The sequence below is a fragment of the Budorcas taxicolor genome, chromosome 10, assembly GCF_023091745.1.
Source record: "Budorcas taxicolor isolate Tak-1 chromosome 10, Takin1.1, whole genome shotgun sequence".
Classification (NCBI taxonomy): domain Eukaryota; kingdom Metazoa; phylum Chordata; class Mammalia; order Artiodactyla; family Bovidae; genus Budorcas; species Budorcas taxicolor.
In genome coordinates, this window is record NC_068919.1 from 74,400,360 (window position 1) to 74,423,975 (window position 23,616).

General features: G+C 37.9%; 1 protein-coding gene across 1 annotated transcript in view; it reads left to right on the forward strand.

Moving 5' to 3' along the window:
- Positions 1 to 23,616, forward strand: part of SYNE2 (spectrin repeat containing nuclear envelope protein 2) — a 270,474-nt gene that overhangs the window by 59,726 nt on the left and 187,132 nt on the right. The window contains exons 18-30 of the mRNA XM_052647219.1: positions 1,211 to 1,384; positions 4,406 to 4,564; positions 4,857 to 5,030; positions 7,967 to 8,101; positions 9,047 to 9,205; positions 12,900 to 13,111; positions 13,258 to 13,348; positions 14,176 to 14,294; positions 14,759 to 14,882; positions 17,327 to 17,484; positions 18,302 to 18,449; positions 19,269 to 19,879; positions 22,282 to 22,461. Of these exons, the coding sequence (XP_052503179.1) occupies positions 1,211 to 1,384; positions 4,406 to 4,564; positions 4,857 to 5,030; positions 7,967 to 8,101; positions 9,047 to 9,205; positions 12,900 to 13,111; positions 13,258 to 13,348; positions 14,176 to 14,294; positions 14,759 to 14,882; positions 17,327 to 17,484; positions 18,302 to 18,449; positions 19,269 to 19,879; positions 22,282 to 22,461 (2,444 nt within the window). The remainder of the gene's footprint in view (positions 1 to 1,210; positions 1,385 to 4,405; positions 4,565 to 4,856; positions 5,031 to 7,966; positions 8,102 to 9,046; positions 9,206 to 12,899; positions 13,112 to 13,257; positions 13,349 to 14,175; positions 14,295 to 14,758; positions 14,883 to 17,326; positions 17,485 to 18,301; positions 18,450 to 19,268; positions 19,880 to 22,281; positions 22,462 to 23,616) is intronic.

Below are 23,616 nucleotides of genomic sequence, written 5' to 3' on the forward strand. Positions count from 1 at the left end.
TGGTACCCTCATGCAGTGGTCATCAGTGCCTAAACAGTAGCCATAAGCCTATAGCTTTTATGGCTGTAGGTTTATGGATTAAAATAAATAAAAAACTTGAAAGGAAATAGTAAATAAAAACCCTGTGCCTCCGACTCACTGAAGAGTTTGCAGACACACAGAAGCAGTCATGACTTCTGAGCTGTGGGAGTGGAGTTGCTGTTTTCTTCAGATTACTTCTGACTGGCACTCAGTTATCCAGCTTTAGGCTAGCCTCTGGCCTGTCTTGCATCCTGTCTGTAAAATGGGGGGAAGTAAAATCTTTCTTTATTGCTGTGTTGTGTAATTCAGAGGATGACTTTAGATTATAAATAAGAATATGGAAAAGAAAGAGCAACAGCAAGAAATCATACACATGTATGGTGTAGCACCTGTGATTTTGGAAATATGCTCCCTTCAGAATAATAACTTATACAACTTTAAAGAAATAAATTTATCTGGCTTTTGCCAGTTGCTGTGATGGAGTGACTGTTTTCCCATCATTAGGAGACCTAATTATGGAACATCTTGAATCTGTGCACTATGCTCTTCAAATAGAAAAATATAGAATATTTTTCTCATACATTTAAAATGTGATCTGATTAAAAACAGCTTTAAGAATGTGTCTGTCATGTAAAGCTGTATCATATCAACTTATAGGATACTGAGATATTATTAATGGGAAAAGGCTTAATTTTATTGAAATTTGATTCTGATATTGCACAACTACTGTTACCAATGGCTAGCTGTATTTAATTAAATTGTATACCAGTTCTAGAAATATGTTTATAGAGTCAATACTATAATTTTCTAAGCTCTAATCTCTCCTGTAAAATGGAAATAATAGTAACTAACTGATAGGAATGATATCCTTAAGAAGATTTTCTGAATAAATCTCTTAATTTTTAAAGTATTTATACTATCATAATGTATCATTATCATATCCAAAAAGTAGATCTTAAATCATTAAAATATGTTAATTTAGCATTCTCAGGGGGAAAAAAGCAATATAATATGTTTATTTTTAATTTTTTTGGCATAAAAGTTCAGTATGCATTTTAACTAACTTTTATAAAGATGTTATTAAAACATTGAGTTTAAAAAGCAGCCATTGTTTTTGAGATTTTCATTGTTAAATTAATTTAATGGTAAATGTTACCATTTTCTCGAGTGATAATTTTGAATGTTGTAGGCTGGGGAAGATCATGAAAAAGAAAATGAAGACTTTTCGGGGCCACTGAAAGTGGCTGAAGAGGTTGAGAAGCTCACTGGACAAGTGGAAACCTGGGAGGCAGAAACCACATCTGTTTTGGATCTTCTGAGACAGCAGGATGATGTAGAGACCTCAGTGGAAGAATCTTTGCAGGTATGAGTGTAACAGCATTGACAAGACAGCTTTTGTGGCTGTAGGCTTATGGATTAACATAAAAAGTTTTAAAGGAAATAGTAAATAAAACCACTGTTTGAATTTTCTTTGTTGGGGTTTAAAAAAAAAATGACGTGGAATCTCAACCTTGGATCATTTGCTGTGATTTTGCCTGAAGACAGAGGATAGAGTTGAAGACTAATAAATACCTGAGGAGTTTAAATTCTTGAACTGATTTTCCCAGCTCCAGAGTGGAGATTAAAATATTCTCTTTCATCAGAGGGCAACGAGATGAGTAAGTGAGTTCAGTCTTCCTATAGCTCAGTGCAGTGTGAATATAAGAGATGATGCAATCTACTGTTGGAAAGCTAAACCCCTGTGGAAGCCACTTTCCTTTCTTACCTGATGCAGGAAGGGGGCTGCATGTTGTTAAAAAACTCTGTTCTGTCTTTATTCTCAGGCAGTTGACTCACTGAAAAGCAATGAGGCAAGAGTGTATTTTAATATCACTCAGTTCTTCCTGGAAAGAAGTTACAATTGAGGTTTTACTGAGTTCCAGCTCAGCTATGAAATTTATAGAGCATGTCATAAATTATAGCAAGATGGAAAGTTCTAGGAATAAAGAATTATTTGTTTAATTCTTTTGATTTTTGAAATTCTTTTCTACATTTTGAAAAGGTGTATATGAATAATTTTGTGTTTCATTGTTTGTACGAGTAATACCTTTCCTTCCTTTGAAAATATTATGTGAACTTAACCTGTGCCATCTGCTGGTACTTTTCTAATTTTATTTATCTATTTATTTTTGTAACTGGGATTTCTTTTAGTGTAATAAGTGAGTGAGAAATGAGAAATTCAGTATTTTTAAAATCAAAGATATTAAACAGTGAAAACACAAACATGCTGAAATATAATTCTGATAAGAAGAAGTTAAGTAGAACTTATGGTTGCTGGGAGGAAGGAACTGGGGTAAGGGATACTTAGGGAGTTTGGGATGGACAGGTATACACTGCTATATTTAAAATAGATAACCAACAAGAACCTACTATATGGAACAGGGAACTCTGCTCAGTGTTATATGACTTGAACGGGAGGGGAGTTTGAGGGGAGAATAGATACATGTATATGTTTATCCCTTTGCTTTCCACCTGAAATTGTCACAACATTGTTAATCGGCTATGCTCCAATACAAAATAAAAGGTTTGATGAAACAAAAAAATGAAAAAAGGTAGATCTTTATTGGATCAAGATATATTGTTAATTAAGAAATACAAGTTGCTGAACAGTATGGGTAATGTGCTTTTAGTGTTTTAATACTAAAACACTAAATACTTTTAGTGTTTTTAAAAACAGTTGCTTTTTGTACTTTATACTTTTAAATCTATAGAAAAATATCTGTGAGCCCTCCTCTTAGTGTATTTCCTGGTACATAGTAGATACAAAGTACATATTTTTAAAATGAATATGCAAATGATTGATTAAATGACAAGGGAAGGATGGGGAAGAAGAAAAACTTCTTCTTCATGTGCTGTACTTCTATTCTTGTTTAAGTATTTTACAGGAACTTTCATTACTTTTATAATTAAAAATAGAAAAAAATTGAAATTACAAATCAATGTGCTCATTTCAGAACATTTAAATAATTCATAAAAGTATAAAGTGAAAGTGTTAGTCGCTCAGTCATGTCTGACTCTTTGCGATCCCCTGGACCATGGATCCATGGGATTTTCCAGGCAAAAATACTGGAGTGGGTTGCCATTCCCTTACCCAAGGGTCAAATCCGGGTCTCCTGCTTTGCAGGCAGATTTTTTACCATCTGAGCCACCAGGGAAGCCCATAAAAGTGTAAAGAGGAGAATAAAAATCACCACAGTTCCTCTGTTCTATGATAAATAAGATCAATATTTCCATAGTTGATATCACACAATATAATTTCTATTTTATAGAAATATACTACGCCACCTCTGAGTTGTAATTTAAAATTTTTTTGTTATTTTGATAACTGAAAGTGGTGCCCCATTATTTTAATTTGTAACTTATTTGGTTACATGTAAGATTGAACTGTCTTTCATATATTCATTAGCCATTTGTTTCCATGAATTATGTCTTTGTATTTTCTGAGTTTTCTTTGGGATCTTAGTATTTTTCTTATTGAATTTATAAGCTCTCTGAATCATGACTCATTTTCATTTGTATGGCAAATATATTTACCAAGTTGTTGACTTTTAAGTTATTTTATTTTACATACAAAATTTCTGTATTTTTAAAGTCATTTCTGTCTTTAAAGCCCCTCCAAACCCAGGGGGCAGATCAGTTTTCATGGATAATTTCTTCTCTTTCTAGTTTCATTTTTTATATATAATTTTCTAATTCATCTGAAACTTATTTTTGGTATCTTGGAAAAAGCATGGTTCTAAAAAGATGTTTTTCCAACAGCTGTTTTCTCCAGTAACATTTATTGAACTCCTTTCTGATTGATTTGACTAAGTGAATAATTTCACTTTAATGTTTATTACTATTCTCTCAACTTATTTTCTCTCTATCGGCATTGTATTCCTCTAAGTAAGTGAAGCCGCTCAGTCGTGTCCGACTCTCTCCAACCCCGTGGACTGTAGCCTACCAGGCTTCTCCGTCCATGAGATTCTTCAGGCAAAAATACTGGCGTGGGTTACCATTTCCTTCTCCAGGGGATCTTCCCGACCCAGGGATTGAACCTGGGTCTCCTGCATTGGAGGCAGACCTCTGAGCCACCAGGGAAGATTGTATTTCTCTAGTCTTTATTTTATCTATGTGCTTAGTGTTTAAGAATAATACATAAAAGTCTATGTTGCTCAGAATCTGATTGTATTAATATAAATTTAAAAGTGAATTTTAAAAATAACTTTTTTAGAATACAAATTTGCCTCATTTTGGATTAACAGTTAACTTTTTATGATTTCCTGATGAGATTATTAAGATTATTAATATGTTTAGCATATAATCAGAATATTTATTGTTATCTCACTCTAATGTGTTTTTATAGCATCTTATTGCCAAAGGCTCTATGTACGAAGAGCTTGTGTCTAGAATCGAAGACACTTTACAAATGGATGTACCACATGTTTCAAGTCAGGAGTCTCTCCAACATGTCCTCACTGCTGGACTTCAGGCAAAGATTCAAGAAGCTAAAGAGAAAGTCCAGGTCTCTCTTTAATATTCCCTATTTACTGAATTTAGTCTTTAAAACCAAGTAGTCAATGGGAGGGCCAGACGGAGAAGGGGATTGCCTTGTAGTTTGAAACCTTTTTGCAAAATATTAATTTTCCCTTTTATTTCTTTATGATTTAGAGCATGTTGGAAAATATCAATATAGTAAATAGAATATTCTTATGTCTAGTGGGAAAATATGAGTTGCTACTCAAGCTGTTTTTCAATTTATGAGTTTTCTAAGAAGTTGGGCCAAGTGTTAAGTTGACAATTTTTCGTCATTACAGATCATTATGGTAAAATTAGTAGCTGTGTTGAAGAACTCAACTGATGTTTCCCAAGACCTGGATGTCAGGCTGAAGGTGGAAGAAACACAGAAGGAACTTGAATCATACATTACAAGGGCTGAGCAGTTACTTGGGCAAAAAGAGAGCCAGAGGGGACTAATTTCAAAATACAAGGTGGGGCTGTTTCAACTATCACATGTAGGACATTTCTCATTACCTCATTTAAAATCAAGATGTTTCCATCACTGTAATTATAATAAAGTTATCATAACTTTAAAAAAGTCCCAGTTTTAAATATTGTTCCCCAGAGACCCTTTAACATTCAAGTGATTATTTTAAATTCAAATTTTACTGTAGACTCACTGAATGAATTCAGTGGTATAGTGTAAAAAGCATGGCTGACTCTATGACACTGAGCAAGAATTTGATTTCTCTGTCTTTTTTAATCAATAAAATGGACATAATAATTCTAGTCCTATTCAACTGCCAAATAAATGAAAACAAGGTATGTGAAGAAGCTTTGAGTGGTTAAAATTCCCCAAATGTAAAATGAAATTATTATTAAAATATTTTAATAAAAGTTACTAGGGACATATGCTTATCAGCAGTTAAAGATCCAGTAATACTTTGTATGGAGACAGTTTTTGGTTGATTTCATGGTTTGATAGGCAGCTTAAGACGGTATCAAAATCAATGGTAAAAACTACTATGTATAAAATAGGAGGGAGGGGGGTTCAGGATAGGGAACACGTGTATACCTGTGGCGGATTCATGTTGATGTATGGCAAAACCAATACAATATTGTAAAGTAATTAACCTCCAATTAAAATAAATAAATTTATGTTAAAAATAAAATAAATAAGCTCCAAGGATATATGTGCAGCATAGAAAATATAGCTATTATTTTATGATAACTTTAAATGGAGTATAATCCATAAAGATATCAAATCACTCTGTTATACACTTGAAACTAATGTAATATTGTAAATCAGTTATACTTAAAAAAGAAAGATATGTCCAAGCATATCTAAAGCAGAGACTCACTATTAATTAATACTGGGAGGTGGGAGATATGAAATAAAAGTAAAACAAGGTCTCTACCCTTAGACATCGGAGAGGTAGAGAAATATATGTTCCTTCATTCATCCGTTCAACATTTACCAAATTTACTGAACATTTTAAATGGGCTAGGCATTTTGGGAGAGATAAAAAGAAGTAAATCCAAAGCAGAAATAGACTACCAGACATAGAAAGCAAACTTATGTTTACTAAAGGAGATAGCAGGGTGGGGAGATAAATTAGGAGTTTGGGATTAACATATACATACCACTGTATATAAAATAGATAATCAGCAAGGTCCTACTGTATAGCATGGGCAACTCTACTCAATATCTTGTAATAACCTCAATATCTTATAACAATAGAAAAGAACCTAAAAATATATATATATTATATATATATATAATTAAAACTGAATCACCTTGCTATACACTTCAAAGTAACCCAGTATTGTAAATTAACTAAACTTCAACTTTTGTAAACGAAGATGAAGTCAATCAGTACTCTGTGGTACTGCACCCAGTCTTTCCAGGAAAAGGGACTCCTCCAGCAGCCTCTCTTAATCCTCCTTGTGGCCTCTTCCTCTTGTCTGGGTTCAACCCTCTTTGGCTTTCTGGACTGTTAACCATACTGGAACCTAGCACCAGCTATTTCGACATTGCTTCTCCCACCACCATCTTATACTGTTTGCACCTTGTCAGCCACCAGCTTTGCCCAGTTCCCACTGTCTTTTTTTTCTCCCAGTTTTACTCCTGGAATGCTGAGAGTGCTGAACTGAGCTTGAGTCAGTGGTCCTTGCAAATAATCACTAGGATGGATTTCAAGAGGACAGATACAGTCAGCTGAGTGAGGAAAGAGGGAAGGGAAAGAAAAAGCAGAGGCCTCAGGCCCCTTCTCTACCAGAGGGAGGAATTACAGTGTTAGTTCTCATACCACTTTCCTCTTCCTGCCCATCTTCCTTCTGAAATCTGAAGCCAAGGCCTCCCCCTTTTTGTCTCTGGCATTTAGTGAAATAGTCCCATTTTCACAGCAGAAGCATAATCCGTGCCTTGCCAGTTACTGCCCTGAGGCCCCAGGGATTCCTGGGACACATGAGTGGCAGGAGTTCCCTGCCTGCACATGGGGCTAACATGTCTTCCCTTTCCATAAATCTAGCAGTCCTCACAGAGGCTTTAGAGGAGGTCCCTGGGACTCAGACTGTACCTTTTCTGCAGGAGACCCATGATAAATATGTAATAAGTAAATGAACAAATCCCCAGCCTGCTTCATTGCTTTCTCCCTCAGAATTAGTTTCATCTTCTTGTCTCTTATAGATTTTTCTGCCCTTTTATAAACGCTATAGACTATTTTCTGTTCTGTTGTTTAGTGGTTGCCTAAGCCAGGTTTCTGTTCTTACAGAGTATTATTGCCAGGCAAGATCCTGTAAGAGTAAGTAAGTGTGAGATAAGGAGCAGGCACATTCCAGTCTATGGGACTGCCATTGTTGTTGGCCCTAAATAAGCCTTTGAAGTCCATGATAAGAGGATGTCGCCTCCTTGCAGCATAAAATGATTAAGCACAGTATTAAACATTTGCCACATTACCCCTACTATAAACTGTGTCTTATTGCAACACTGATATCTAATACAAGCTGATATACTCTTTAGACTATATTACTTACGAAGTGTGGTCATCTGCTCAGTAATTAAGAACTTTAGAGGATACTTTACCAGTGGCTCATAATAATAAGCCTTTTAATTGTTTATGAAAGGGACCAAAAACTATTTGGAATATCATAAGGAAGTCTCTGTCTTGGCCTCAAAGGTGTAACTACATTTGAATAATAAATATTTGCAGTTCTTTTCAAAAGAAATCAAAGCATACAAAAGGGAGATCACCTTCAGTCTACACATAAAAGTCTCCCCTAAAGCTTCAAGTAGTCTCCATGGAGTCCTTTCCTGGTTCTCCCTGTTAAAATTCTCTAAAATTATACCTGTTAAATTAGCTTTGAGAACATAGCAGTAGAATAAGACTTTCATGTTCTTGTTTGTGGGGTTTTTGTTTTTTTTTAGGAAGCACTGATAATTTTTAATACTAAAAGTCAGGCCAAGTATTTGAAAGCTGTTGAAGAACTGAAAAATAATGTAACTGATGATGTAAAGCTGTCTTTGGAAGAAAAGAGTAGAGACATCTGTGCCAAGTGGGGGGTAAGAACATGCACGTATGTCTGGGGCCTGTGCCTGGGGCTTATGATCCTGATATTGATCCTGATATTAATATATGCACATGTAGAGTTTCATAGAAAATAGGGGTAGGCTTTGGTGGCAGACAGACCTGGATCCAGCAGCTAATGAATGAACTTGAGCGAGTTGCTTAGCTCCTAGGAGTTTCATTGATGAACTGGGAAAAACCTCACTGCCTTGGCAGGATTGTTGCAAGGCTTTATGTAAAGCGCCTACCACAGAGATTGTTTTTGCTAAATGTTATTGAGTATTAAATGTGTGTGTGAGTATATGAAGAGAGAGAGAGAATAAGGTAATTTAATTGAATATCTACTGTTAAAGTATTCCTTAAAACACATTTTAAAATAATCTTTTAATTTTAGAACAATTTTAGATTTACAAAATTATTACAAAGGTAGTAATAATGATACAGAGAATTCCAATGTATGCATGCCCAGTTTCCCCAGTTATTAATATATTAATATAGTACATTTGTCACAAGGGACTAATAGTACATTATTAACTAAAGTTTATACTTTATTCTTGTTTCCACAGATTTCCACCTAATGTCCTTTTTCATCTGTTATGGAATCCCATTCAGGATATGCATTGTAGTTACTTGTTATTTCTCCATAGGCTTATTTCTCTATATTTTGTATATATTTTCTCCCAGTCTACCTCTTGTCTTTTAATTCTAACCATGTCTTTCACAGCTGAAAAACATTTTTAGTTATTAGAAAGAAAAAAAATGTGTTTATGAGTCTGGTATATTTTAAAACATCCTCCCCAAAGATATATGCATGAATCAGAATTATACTTAAGTTCATTTCTATCCTTGGTTACCACAAATATTTTTATTTTTTTAATGGAAATCTTCTCAATATATCCTGTTTCCATGGTTAATATGTGTCTTTGATTTTTTTTTAACAGTCTGTTCATCATGAAATGTCCCTGTATATTCAACAACTAAAAATAGACATTGAAAAAGGAAAACTTAGTGATAGTATTGCGAAACTCGAAAAGCAAATCAATAAAGAAAAGAAGCTAATTCGCAGAGGAAGGACCAAGGGTCTCATCAAAGAACATGAGGTAAAAACCTGTTTTCATTCAAGTTTTGTCATCACTGTGGGGTTTAAATGGTTTAGTAAGTCCTTGGCTAGGATTAAAACTGCTCTGAAAATTACCTCAGCGCTTTTGTCCCCTGGGGATCATCCCTTCTGCAGTTCAAGCTCTATCTAACCAGAGTCTGCGTGTCTTGTTTTTTAGAAGTGAGAAGAATTCAGCATTGACTTAATTTTTTTTTTTTTTTTTCGTATATCTCAGTGGCCCCTGTCCCCAAGACTCTGGTTACAAACATGTCACCCTCTGTTGAAGTTCCCATAGTTATTTTTGTAAGGACTCGGCATCCTCTGAAGCACAGCTTTTGTGAAAGATAGCAGATCAGGATATAAACCAGCCCGGGCAAATCTTATGGTCTTTGGTCCTCATCCTATTTGATTGCTTTCATATATTTAACAGTCCCGACCCCTCTTTTCATTTAAACTTTCTACTGCTGTGGCTCTCTCAATATCCATCTCTCTTGCATTTTATTATTTTGGGGGAGATCCTTCTTTCTATGTGTTCTTCACAAATTTTCCTTTTTTCTTCTGATATCCCAATGCTTTTGTTTTGGAGTTTCTGTTTTTGGCTAATCTCATGCTTGCTCCAGGTGACTGTATGCACTTTGGTGCTTTAACTGCCCTCTCTGCAAGGAAAAGCCCAGATCTTTATCTCCAGCTGAGTCCTTTCCCCTGAAGTCCAGATTGTGTCTCTGAGTAGTAGATACCACCAGTGTTCTTCAGAGACCTCCACTTCAGCATGTCCAGAACCAGCCAATCTTATCTCATTTCAAACTTTTCTTCCTCTAACACATCCTGGTTATGAAAGTCGTCACCGTCTCAGAACTCCCTCAGCCTTGGAGTCAGCTGCCAGGTCCCATCTGTTAATCTTCAGAAGAGCTGCTTGTTCTCCTTCCTTTCCATCAGTGTTGCTACTTCCCTTAACCTGGGTAATTTTTTCGCTGTGATGGTGGTGGCATCATTTTCTGGTCCCGTCACGAGAGTGATCCCATTGAACCCCCCTTACTCTCAGAACATCTCTGAACTCCTCAGAAGGCCATGCAGGCCCTTCACTGTGTGGCCCCAGGACACGCCTTCAGTGCCCCTCCTGCCACGCTAGACTCCACGTCCTTTCAGAACATCTGGAGCTTTTCCTGTCTTGGCTGCTCCTTCTGTTAGGCATGACCTCTCTCTCCTTTTCCTTGGAGGACTCTGTGCATGTTCTTTCAACCTCTCGCCCAGATGGTTCCCTCATGTGAAGGGGGTTTTCTCAGACTGCTTAAGGCACGTGGTGTCCCTTGTCATTCTGTATGCCCATTATTTGTGTGGTTGCTGTGGGGAAGGAACAAGCTTTCCTCGACACTTTAAGATCTTTGGTTGGATCTGGAAATTGAACTGACAAAGAGATTAACAGGAGAAAAGCATACATATTTCCTTGAATTTTTTTTAATGTGCGTTGGAAACTTCATAAGGGCATGATGACCCAAAGAAGTGACCAGAGCAGGAAACTTGTGTACCTTTCAGACAAAGAAACAATACATTTGTGAAGAATTGAGAAGATGGAGAGGTTTGGGATAGGGGTAGTAAAATGGTGAAGAAGTAACTAGGAAGAGAAGCGTTAGCGTGCAAGGTTTGTTGCAGATTCCTTTGGTTCCGTCTCTGGGCTGATAAAACTGTCTCCAGTAAAAGGAGCTTTATTTCTTGCCTTTAGGCAGAAAAGGAGAAACCTTTTCTGTTTTATTTTTTGACCACACTGTGCAACTGGCCGGATCTTAGTTCTCAAACCAGGGATTGAACCCTGGGCCCCAGTAGTGAAAGCACTGAGTCCTAGCCACTGGACTGCCGGGGAATTCCCTCTGCATTTACTGCTGCTGCTGCTTTTTTATTTTATTTATTTATTTTTTGCTGCTTTTTAAAAAAATATTTATTTATTTGTTTGGCTACGTCAAGTCTTAGCTGCAGCATGAGGGATCTCGGTTTTATATCCAGGATCCTTGTGGCTAATGGACTCAAGTTGTGTCTCATGGGCTCCAGAACTCTAGGGAGTCATAATGAAGAATAATATAGACATATTGTTGACAGTTGGCCCTAAAGGGATTCGCCACAGCCTAATGATGGAATGAAGGAAACCAGAACACGTCGCCCCAACATATGCCTCTCTGACACGAAAGCAGATTTTTTTAATGGAAGCATGGTTAATTTACAATGTTGTGTTAGTTTCTGCTATATAGACAAGTGATTCAGTCATATATATAATTCCCTCTGCATTTACTGCTTCTTTTTTAAAAAAAATTTATTTATTTGCATATTATATATATTGTTCTTCATTACGATTTACGACATGAAAATTATTTTGAGCTGAAGGCAAGTAAGAAGCAGAAAAGGGACTTCCCTGGTGGTTTAGTGGTTAAGAATCCACCTTCCAATGCAGGGGAAATGGGTTCAATCCACGGTCGGGGAACTAACATCCCATGTGAAGTGAAGTAACTAAGCCTGCTCACCTCCACTGGAGGTGAGGCAGAAACTAGAGTTCCAGAGCCCATGAGACACAACTAGAGTCCATTTGCCGCAAGGATCCTGGATACACAACGGAGATCCCTCAAGTCGCAACTAAGACCTGACATAGCCAAGTAAATAGATAAATACTTTTTAAAAAATAAGAGAAAAAACAAGAAGAAGTAAATGCAGAGGGAGTTTATATATATATATGACTGAATCACTTGTCTGTTTCAGTTGAGTTCAGTTCAGTCGCTCAGTCGTATCCGACTCTTTGCAACCCCATGAATTGCAGCACGCCAGGCCTCCCTGTCCATCACCATCTCCCAGAGTTCACTCAAACTAACGTCCATTGAGTCAGTGATGCCATCCAGCCATCTCATCCTCTGTCGACCCCTTCTCCTCCTGCCCTCAATCCCTCCCAGCATCAGAGTCTTTTCCAGTGAGTCAACTCTTCGCATGAGGTGGCCAAAGTACTGGAGTTTCAGCTTCAGTATCATTCCCTCCAAAGAAATCCCAGGGCTGATCTCCTTCAGAATGGACTGGTTGGATCTCCTTGCAGTCCAAGGGATTCTCAAGAGTCTTCTCCAACACCACAGTTCAAAAGCATCAAGTCTTTGGCACTCAGCTTTTTTATAGTTCAACTCTCATATCCATACATGACTACTGGAAAAACCATGGCCTAGACTTGATGGATATTTATTGGCAAAGTTATGTCTCTGATTTTCAATATGCTGTCTAGGTTGGTCATAACTTTCCTTCCAAGGAGTAAGTGTCTTTTAATTTCATGGCTGCAGTCACCATCTGCAGTGATTTTGGAGCCCCCCAAAATAAAGTCTGACACTGTTTCCACTGTTTCCGCACCTATTTCCCATGTCTGTATAGCAGGGACTAACTCAACATTGTAAATTAACCATGCTTCAATTTAAAAAATTCCTTTCGTGTCAGAGAGGCATATGTTGGGGCGACGTGTTCTGGTTTCCTTCATTCCATCATTAGGCTGTGGCGAATCCCTTTAGGGCCATCTCTCTCGTCTTTGTTTCCAGTGCCCACTCCCACACCAGGCACACTGGAGGGGCTTATAAAAGAATGTGTTGTTAAAGCCACACACATCTGTTCGTTTCTAATCCTCAGGGACTAATCATGTAAACTCATCGGAAACACATTTCCCACTTTATTTCCTCAATCAGGCCTGCTTTTCTGAGGAGGGCAGCCTGTACCAGCTTGATCATCACATGGATGTCCTGCGGGAGCTGTGTGAGGAGCTGACTTCTCAGAAGAGTCAACAAGAAGTGAGGAGAGCACTCAAAGATTACGAGCAGAAGATAGAGAGACTTCGGAAATGTGCTTCCGAGATTCATATGACACTGCAGCCCACCTTGGGAGGCACATCAAAAAACAAGTTAGTGCCTCATGAGAATAGCTACATATGAGGGAGAAATAAGATAAAGCCTTTTGTGAAGGCACATGACACTGAATATTACTTATTCTCTTAGGCTTCATTTTTTTCTCCTGATATTTTAATATGCAATTTTGATTCCTTCCTAGGGGAAGCACAGATGCATCTGAGAATGGAGGAGGGAATACCCTCAGCGAGGTGCCATCTGCAATATCAGACAATCAGCCATCAGCGGAAAAGGTGTTAAATCTGGATAATGTGTTTTAGAAGTAAACCCACTAAGAAAAAATACCAAGAGTACAATAATCCATTTCTCATTGAGTGTTGGTTTTAATTATCTGATTGTTTCTATCAGCTGAGAATTCTCACTTAAATAATGTAAATAAGATTGCTTTTCAAAGAATTAAAATACAACAAACCAAAGCCAGGGCAATCATAACTTGATCTTCCCCCTGAGGACACAAACAGTTCTTTCCAAAAGACCATTTTGAACCATTACGAGTACATGCTGCCTATGTGTGTTACTTTTGAGAACACAAGAATGTTGAGCTTAATCTGCACAGATGCTTCAGCATCAGAGATGAACTAGTTCATTTGTCTTGACTTTTTTTTTTTTGTCATTTGTCTTTTTATCATTATACTGTCTTCTACTTTCTTTGGGAATTGGATTTTCTAAATTCTTGAGTTCTAGCTTAGTGGGGATTTGCTGTGAGTCCAGGCTGCCAGTCAGAAGGTATGGGGCGGGAATGAGGTGTACTTGTTTCAGAGGTCTGCTCCTGTGTGCTGTGCTGTGCTTCTGTCTGCCCTTGACCATGGATGGCTATGTGGTCACAAGCAGAGACAATGCTTAGGGGTTGGGAGAACTCCTCCAGCCTGCTGGCATACCAGTTCAAAGGTGAGAATCAGCCTGATAAATCTCCTGTGTCCTACGGGAAGACCTGTCTCTGAGCTGAAGTTTGGGGTATAAAGAATCAATGATATCCATTTGTATCACAAAACTGTTTATCTTTTCCAGGCAATTAAGTATATTGAAGATAGTATGTTTACTCTTTTATGTATTTGCTTAGGCAATGGAATTGGCTCAGAATTTTAACCTGGAATCCAAGTTAAAGCCTCAACAGGAGGAAAGCATCATGGAGAAATATGAAAAGGGTCACAGTACCTCTATTGACAGTTTACTAGAGAGGTAAACTGTTTTTTAAAAAAAGATTTTTATTTGAAGTATAGTTGATTTACAATATTGTGTTAGTTTCAGGGGTACGGAAAATGATTCAGCTATACATACATACATATATATGTATATGTTCTTTTTCAGATTCTTTTCCCTTATAGGTTATTACAAATATTGGTATAGTTCTCTGTGCTATACAGTAAATCTTTGCAGGTGATCTGTTTTATGTACCATATTGTGTATATGTTAAGGAGAGGTAAACTCTTTTAAACAGCTAGAAAATCCAGCGAAAGTCTTTTATCAGTGCAGATATGGTATACTTTAATAAGTTTTTATTTTCCTTTAGTCATAATTTTTGCCTGTAGTCCAATATCTTAAGCAGAAATTCCCTGGGCTTTCCTCATGGACAATTGACAGTTTAAAAAATTTGGGGGTCTAATTTTAAAAATCAAGTAACTTTGCATTTAATTTTTTTCCAGGTATGATACACACAAAGACACTCTTGAACTTTACCTGCAAAACAGCATTGCCAGAATTACTTCTGATTTCAGTGACAAGGAAAGGAGTAGTGTTTGTCTACAGGACAAACTGACAGATCTACAGGTAAATACTGAAAATATTACTAGAGGAGTTTTATCTTTTATTAGAAAATAATGCCACCATGGGGTTTCACTGGTGGTCCAGTGGTTAAGAATCTGCATGCCAGTGCAGGGGACATGGGTTCAGTCCCTGGTCTGGGAAGATCCTACATGCCATGGGGTAGCTAAGCCTGTGTGCCACAACTGCTAAAGCCTGTGTGCCTAGAGTCTGTGCTCTACAACGAGAGAAACCACCACAACTAGAGAGTAGCCTTGGTGCCCACAGCTAGAGAAAGCCCACAGGCAGCAATGAAAACCCAGAGCAGCCACAAAGAAATAATATGTAAAAATAAATAAATCTTTTAAAAATCATAAAAAATGTTTATTACGAATGAAAATTATAGCACCCTGCTGCTGCTGCTAAGGCGCTTCAGTCGTGTCCGACTCTGTGCGACCCCATAGATGGCAGCCCACCAGGCTCCCTTGTCCCTGGGATTTTCCAGGCAAGGACACTGGAATGGGTTGCCATATCCTTCTCCAATGCATGAAAGTGAAAAGTGAAAGTGAAGTCGCTCAGTCGTGTCCAACTCTTAGTGACTCCATGGACTGCAGCCCACCAGGCTCCTCTGTGCATGGCATTTTCCAGGCAAGAGTACTGGAGTGGGTCACCATTGCCTCTTCTGAATAGTACCCTAAACATAGAAAATAAAGACACCCTAAGTATTACACCACCATTTTTGTTGAGGTCCCAGAGGCTAGATGTTTCTGAAGAATGTTCTGTCACCCATTTTGAGAAAGACACCCAAACCAGTAAAGAGTTTGGTTCCAGGTCCTGATTTATTGCTCATGCTCTAATTTGATATTTTATCAGATTAGAAGTTTGGATTGTGTTTGGGATGGAGATGAAATCTTCAGATGCATTGGATGAAACAATATGTTTGAAGGTTATTTCAACCAACACACCTTCTAAAATTGCTCTGAAGTTAAGGATATATGAAAAATCAGCCACTCTGAATTTCTGTCTCAGCCAGCTGTCATCTTAACCGAACTGTCACATTATCTGTTTGATGTTGGTCAGTAAGGAGGGAGCAGGTAGTGGAGGGAGTGTTCACAGTACATGATGGGTGACCTTATGGAGAGCCTTCAGAGGAAGTATTGTATCTGAGTCAGGAGCTGCAGAAAAATACAATTTATCTAGTGGTGAGCATACCAGCTGTAAGTTCTACAAATAAATACCTTCCTTGGACTTCCCTGGTGGTCCACTGATTGAGAATTTGCCTGCCAATGCAGGGAGCGTGGGTTCTGATCCTTGGTCTGGGAGGATTCCACGGGCCGTGGGGCAAATAAGCCCAAGTACTGCAATTGCTGAGTCCGTGTGCTGCAAATACTGAACCCTACTTGCCCTAGAGCCCATGCTCTGCAACAAGAGAAGCCCCTGCAGAGAGAAACCCAGGCAATGCAACCAGAGAGTAACCCCCCACTTGCTGCAACTAGAGAAAGCCTATGCGCAGCAATGAAGACCCAGTACAACCAAAAATTAATTAATTTTTAAAAGCATGTTTCTTATTTAGAAGATAATCAGCATTACTGTGCAGCACCCTTGTATGCTTGGCGGTACATTAGAGTAAACCCTTAGAGAAGGCATATCCAGTGGAGAAAAGGCCATGGGTGCTTCCTTCAGTGCCTCTGATATTTTCTAGTTATCTTCCTTTTAAGATGCCAGTTCCTGAATCACATTCTACCAAATGGCTCCTTTCTATTTTCCATCTGAACAAGCAAAATTCATGTGTGAAAATCTCTGTTGTTCAAGTGATGAATTTAGCATGTTTTCATCACAATTAAGAAATTGCCTTTGAGACCTTACTCCTGTGACTGAATAATAAGTTGATTAGAAAAGCTAAACTAAATCCTTGGGGAAAGTGAAGGACAAATGATGCTAATGAACACTCAGATTTTATAGCAGTGCCTTCTTTTTTAAAAAATAGAACCAAGAGAAAGATTTGGAATAGTATAGAATTTTAGATGTTTGATAATAAATCATTAATTTTATTCACTTCTCTTTTGACAGAAATATTCTGTTTTGCTGCAGTTGTAGTTTAAGGAGAAAAATGATTATCTAGAGAAAACTAGAATATCTAATAGAATATCTGTCCTTCCTTCTCTGTGTGTCTTTCTGAGTTGTATTCTGTGTATCTCACTTCAGGAAGGGGGTTTGGATTCCTTGAAAGTCATGTTGCTGATTCCCTTGACTTCTTTCAGTGGATCCTCTGAGGGCACAGTTAATGTAATTGTTTTCTGAAGGACAGTTTACTTGTAGATGGTTGGAAGATATCTTTTCAAATGTATCTTCATGTGAAATTTGAAGATGTGAAACTTGCTTGTGCCCACAGTTGTGAATGTTTCATTTTGTAAGAATAGAATAATTGTGCCTATTAACCCATTCATTAATAAATTATGTATTCCACACAGGTCTTAAAAAATGAAACTGATGCTTGCTGGAAAGAGTTTGAAATCACTTCATTGAAGTTAGAAGAGCTTGAGAGTGACATTAAGAAGCCTTTTATAGTTAAGGCAAGAGACAAATTAAAGGAGAAAGAAAGAGAGCTTCAGATGACTCTTACGTCCAGGTATCATTCTGGGATCTATTAACCATGCGTTTACTAAATTTGCTGAATTTGTTAATGCTGTTTTAAGCAAGGTTAGTATCATATTTACGAAGTGTGTTATTTTATTTAATTGTCACAGCAGCCATAAGAGAAGCTGAGGAGGAAACTGCTACTGAAGGAGGTTAAATCATAAAACCAAGTCACGCTACCCAGAAACTTAAGTGGAACTCAAGTTTTGTTGAGTTCCAAAGGCTGAGCTTCCCACTATCTCCCCTTGAGCCTGCATTTGGGCACAGCACATGACTTCTGGGCCTTGATTTCCTCATTTCTAGAATGAGAGTGCTATTGTTTTTTCTTTACATATTCCAGCACATCTACCCATTTGACATCAGATGGAACTGAGGCTCGGAATCTACATTCTACTTATTCAGATTCACACATTTCAAGTTATTAATTAGCTTAGTCTTTGAAGGTTATTATAGTCTCACTAATCAAATGATTAGTATTCATATGAGTTTCTTTGTCACCAAGGCAAGGTTCAATTACATCCAAGTATTTTATATGTCAAAAGGGAAGGAAAAGCTTAGTATGTTTTACACCAGTTTTCCATTTAGTGCAGTATCAGTTAGATTATCAAAAATACTTGGATATAGCAAATAGCTCATTTGCCATTGTGGATCACTGGGTTTGACTTTCAATGTGATGATCTATACATATTATTATATGTATTTTCATTGCATAATTGTTTTCTGTTCTTGGTTAATAATGGCATTGATATGTTTTATAGGATAACTTTCTGCTGTGTTTTCCCGTAATGTCTGGCTTATTTTTCACCCAGAATGGAGTCTTTAGAGACTGTACTGCAGATGGTGTTACCCGTGGAGAAGGAGTCACTGCTTCTCTGCGACACAGACCTGCTGCTCTGTAAAATGGCCATTCAGGAATTTCATCTCACTGATGCTGATGACGTTTATCAAAACCTGAGGGTAAATATAAATTCTCACAGGATATTTATGGAATTATCAGTTCTTCAGAGATTTATATATGTTTATGGGTTTTTATTAAACATCAGTAGTATTTCTTTAGAATATAAACCATTACAGAAAAACCTTCAATAATATAGACTTGTTATTATATAATATAGACTTGTTTATTTTTCAACTCTTTAATTCCTCACCAGTTCAGAAGTAGTTACCTTGGAGTAAATAATAATGTATTTTCTTTGAATTAAAAATGAAGGCTTGCTGAGAGTTTGGGGGAGAATGGATACAGGTGTGTGTATGGCTGAGTGCCTTCACTATTCACCTGAAACCATCATAGCATTACTAATCGGCTATATCCAATACCAAATAAAAAGTTTTTAAATAAATGAAGGCTTGGTAATGAATGCCTTCTCCAGTGACTGAAATCCTAAATCTCTGTATAGACTGATATGCTTAAATTATCGTATTCTGTAGTTTACTTATTCCCAATCTCATCTTAAATTGAAAATATTTGTTTTATTTTTCAAATTATAAACAGGTGTCTCAGCAGATCAATCTGTAATTATTTTCATTGCATCAGTAATTTGATATACCTCTTTTCTTTTGGAGACCAAAACATCAGGAAGGCTATCAGATAAGAAAACAACTGGGTCATTGGATCATTTGTAATTAAAATGTTCCTTCTGTCAAAGCTGTCAACCTTGGTTAAATTGAGAAGCCGTTTTCTAGATCAAATCTAGTGACGTAATTCTGGGTTATTTTCTGTTATACAGTCTTTCTTCTACCTCAGTCTTTCAGCTTTTCTTATTACTTTTATTTTAGAATATCCAAGATTCCATAGTAAAACAGATTGAAACATGTAAGAATTTGGGACAGTCAGGCAACTTTGCATTAAAGGAATTACACCCCCTTGACCTGCATGTAGCACAGAATATTATTCTGAAACACAGAACACAACTGGAAGAAATGAGCCACAGAGTACAGAAGAACAAAGATGCTCTCGAAGCTCTGGAAGATTTTTTGGCTTCTCTGAGAGCAGCTGGACTCTCTAGTGAGCTTCTTACAGACCATTCAGCCTCAGATTCACAGGGGGTACCAGCAAATACTTTGACGGTGGAAGATAAAAAGAGGGAAATTCATCGGATGAGAGACAAGGCCAGACATTTGGATGAGCGTTTGAAGATGCTTGGTATAAGCATTAAAGACACTGAACAGGGTGAAAACACCTCCTGTGAAAAACTTCTGGATGCTTTGTCCGAAAACTTATCTGAGACACATTGTTCTGGTGGGCAGGAGGAAGTCACTGAAGAAGACAAATTACTAGGGGCTTGTGTGTTTAAGAATGACGAACTCCTGAAAAATATTCAAGATGTACACAATCAAATCAGTAAAATTGGCCTGAAGGATCCAACTGTTCCAGCAATAAAACAAAGGTAGGTATTTTTATCCGTCTCATGCCAGATGACATTCTTCTGTTTGTTTTTTTTCCAAGTATCCTTTAGGTGAAATAAATGCTTCCTGTCTTTCAACTTCTGTTCCATCCTGCTCTATTCAGGATTCAGGGTTCTTTTTTGTAGACTTTTCAAACTTCCTTTTTGTTGATACTATGCCTTTACAAAGTGTTATATAATTGTTTTTTATTTTTTTTCAGTTTAATAGGGAAATAATTTTTTTCTTTAAAGTTTTCATTCTTCTGGATGAAGGAAGAGTGAAATAAGATATGTATAAGATCCATGAGTTGCTGAAAAGTCTCTTGACTGCTGTGTATTTATTATGGGGTTCTCTTGATGGGGGAAGTCCTGGGAAACTACACACATTTGATGATAGACAAGTGGAAGATGCACATGCCACCTTGTCCTGACTTCTTCCTTCATTGGTTGGGGACTGAGTGGGAATGCAGGGGACTGAGTTTAATAGGTAAACTAAAGTTGGTGTTGACTTCAACTCAGTTGGCAGCCTTCTGTGTGAGTGCTGCCTCTCTAATTCTGGCATTCAGATCCTGAAAATGAAAACGTTAGCAAAAGCTAGCAAAAGAGTTACTTTTGTGGAGCTCCCCTCCCCCTTCTAAACCTCTCCCTTTTCCTGGCTCTTCTTCTGTCCACCTCTAATCCCTCAGGCTCAGTGCTCTCCCAGGGTTCTTTAGCTGATTAAGCTCTTCCCTCTGAAATCTCCCTGAGCTCTCGTCTCAATGAGACATCTGTTTCTGCAGTGCTCCAATTCTTAATAAGGCATGGAACTGATTTAGTTATTGATTGTTAATGCATTTATTATAGATTTATAAATAAATTAGTAATAAATACTAATTTACAAATGAAAACTACATGTTGATAGATGGTAAGTTGCTTTAATTTTATTTGAGTTATCAATAGAACAAGCCAGGCATTGTGTTAGGTCCTGGGGATATAGCAGTTAACAAAACAGACAAAAATTCTTGCCCTTTGTAGAGCTTATTATCTAGTGGAGAGAAGAAGATATATAGTATGTGCGCTGGTGCTAAAGGCTATGCGGAAAAGTTAAGCAGAGAAGGAGGAGGTGGTTGCAATTCAAAAGTGGTCATTAGGCACAGTTTTACAGAGAAGGTTTTCACCATCTCTTGGAGCTTGCTCAAACTCATGTCCATCGAATTGGTGATGCCATCCAACCATCTCATCCTGTGTTGTCCCCTTCTCCTCCTACCTTCAATCTTTCGCAGCATCAGTCAGCTTTTCACATCAGGTAGCCAAAGTATTGGAACTTCAAGTTCAGTGTCGGTGCTTCCAATATATATTCAAGATTGATTTCCTTTAGAATTGACTGGTTTGACCTCCTTGCAATTCAAGGGACTCTCAAGAGTCTTCTCCAAACCACAGTTCAAAAGCATCAATTTTTTGGTGCTCAGCTTTTTTTATGTCCAACTCTCACATCCATACGTGACTACTGGGAAAACCATAACTTTGACTACATGGACCTTTGTCGTCAAAGTAATGTCTCTAGGATTGCATATGCATGTCACAAAGTAATCCTGTCTGTGTTTGTCATAGCTTTTCTTCCAAGGAGCAAGTGTCTTTTAATTTCATGGCTGCAGTCACTCACTGTCTGCAATGATTTTGAAGGGAAGTCAAGAGAATCCTGGAGGTCAAGTGACAACACCTTTCAATGAGGAGAAACGATTAGCTGTGTCATATGCTGCCTACTGTTGAAGGAAGATGATGGAGATCGGGACATGGGATTAACAATGTGAAAGTTACTGGGTAGCTTGACAAGCAGTCTTGGAGGAGTGAGCGCCTTATTGGAGTGGATTCAGTAGAGAACTGGAAGAGAGGAAGTTGAGGCAGAGAGAGTATCTGATAAAAGCAATTTAGACCTAAGCAAATGGAGTTAGCCCTGCCAGGGTTAATTTGTATGTTGAAACCCTTAGTTCAAATGACTCTTCTTTGTTTTGGGGGGCTTTTTGTACACATTTGCATTCCCTTTCTTTCTACCCCCTATGCCCTGCCTGAGGGGTTTGCAGTGTTCTGCCATCTGTCTCTTTTCCTCTCTCCATATCATCCTTTCTATCCCACCCATGCACACATATTCTTTCTTTTTTCTCATATGCATATACACACCCTTTATAAGTGTATTCATCACTGAGAAATGTTACTGCTCATGGTTTTGTATGTCTGTTCTATTTAAAACACAAACTAGTTCTGGAAATGCACCTCCTGAACTCTGTCATAGGAATGTGTGATCTTGGCATAAATCTCATGAGGGCAAATTAAAGTTAGTGTGCTCCATGAATTACCCATATTTGTATTGAATCAAAATTCGCCAATATTGATCATTGGCAATTAAAATTTTCTCTCTCGTGTTCAAGGAGAAAATCGTTAATCAGACTGGATAAAGACCTAGATGAATATGAAGAAGAGAAGAAACACTTGCAAGAAATGGTGAAATCTCTTCCACCATTCAAAGACGGCAGAGACAAAGCCCTGAGTCAAAGGTGCCGGGACACAGCAGTCTTGTGGGAGAATGCAAAAACCTTGGTCACAGAATGGTAAGGAGAAAAAAATTCCTCCACCAGCTAAAATTTTAAAATAGAGAATAATAATAATAAAAAAACCAACCCCCTCCCAAATCTGAAAAATTGTCTGTGGCACAGTTAACTTTTTGGAATTTGTATGTTAATAACACAGTCCCTTGGGCCTCAAGGAGAGGCCAACTTAAGAGTTTCACACTAAGCTCACTAGGCCAATGTCTGGGGCAAGACCTGGAATCCTAGGTTATGGGCAAATGAATTTAAAAGGTTATCTAAGAGAGAGGACAAATATATATAGTGTATTTATAATTACTATTGCCCATTTGTATTAGTTTTCTGTTGCTTCTGTAATAAATGACCACAAATGTAGTGGCTTAAAGGCAACATAAACTTATTGTACAGTCTGGAGGTTGGAAGACCTAAAATCACCTGTGTTCCTTTCTGGAATCTCTAGGAGAGAATCCACTTCCTTGCCTTTTCCCTTTTCTGGAGGCTGCCTGTTATATTCCTTGGCTTGTGTCCCCTTCCATCTTTAAGGCCAGCCGAGTAGCATCTTCAGATCTCAATCTCTGTCTTTCTTTCATCTCTGCTTTTGTTATCACATCTCCTTCTGACTCTGACCCTCCTGTCTCCTTATAAGGGCCTTGTCATTATGCTGCACCCATTCAGATAATCCAGGAAAGTGTCCCTATTTTAAGTTCCTTAATTTAGTCACATCTGCAGAGTTCTTTTTGCTATGTATAGAAGGTGTTCACAGGATCCAGGGATGAGGATGTGGATGTCTTTGGGAGTTGGGGGCATTGCTCTACCAGAAAATTACACCTCTACTTGATTGACAGGTGTTGTCAGTCAGTTACCACCATCTTTCCTACAGAGCCTGGACAAGGCTCAGAGTTTTCCTAATTTTGTAGCAGTCAGTACTCACCAATCCTGGTTGGCAGTGCAGCTGGACAGTCTTCCTTATCTTCTCCCTTTGCTTTCTGCCTGAGGGTGGGAGTGGCTGGGAGGGCTGACCATTCCAGGGACTATACCACTCAAGGGTTCCAGTTGGGTTGGGAACTGGGAGGGACTAATAGGCGATTCATGAGTAAGAAGAGAGAGAAGTCAAGGTGGTCTTAACCCCGCCCTTTTCAGCAGAGGTTCTGACCGCTCTTGTCGGCTCCCTCTTTGGCT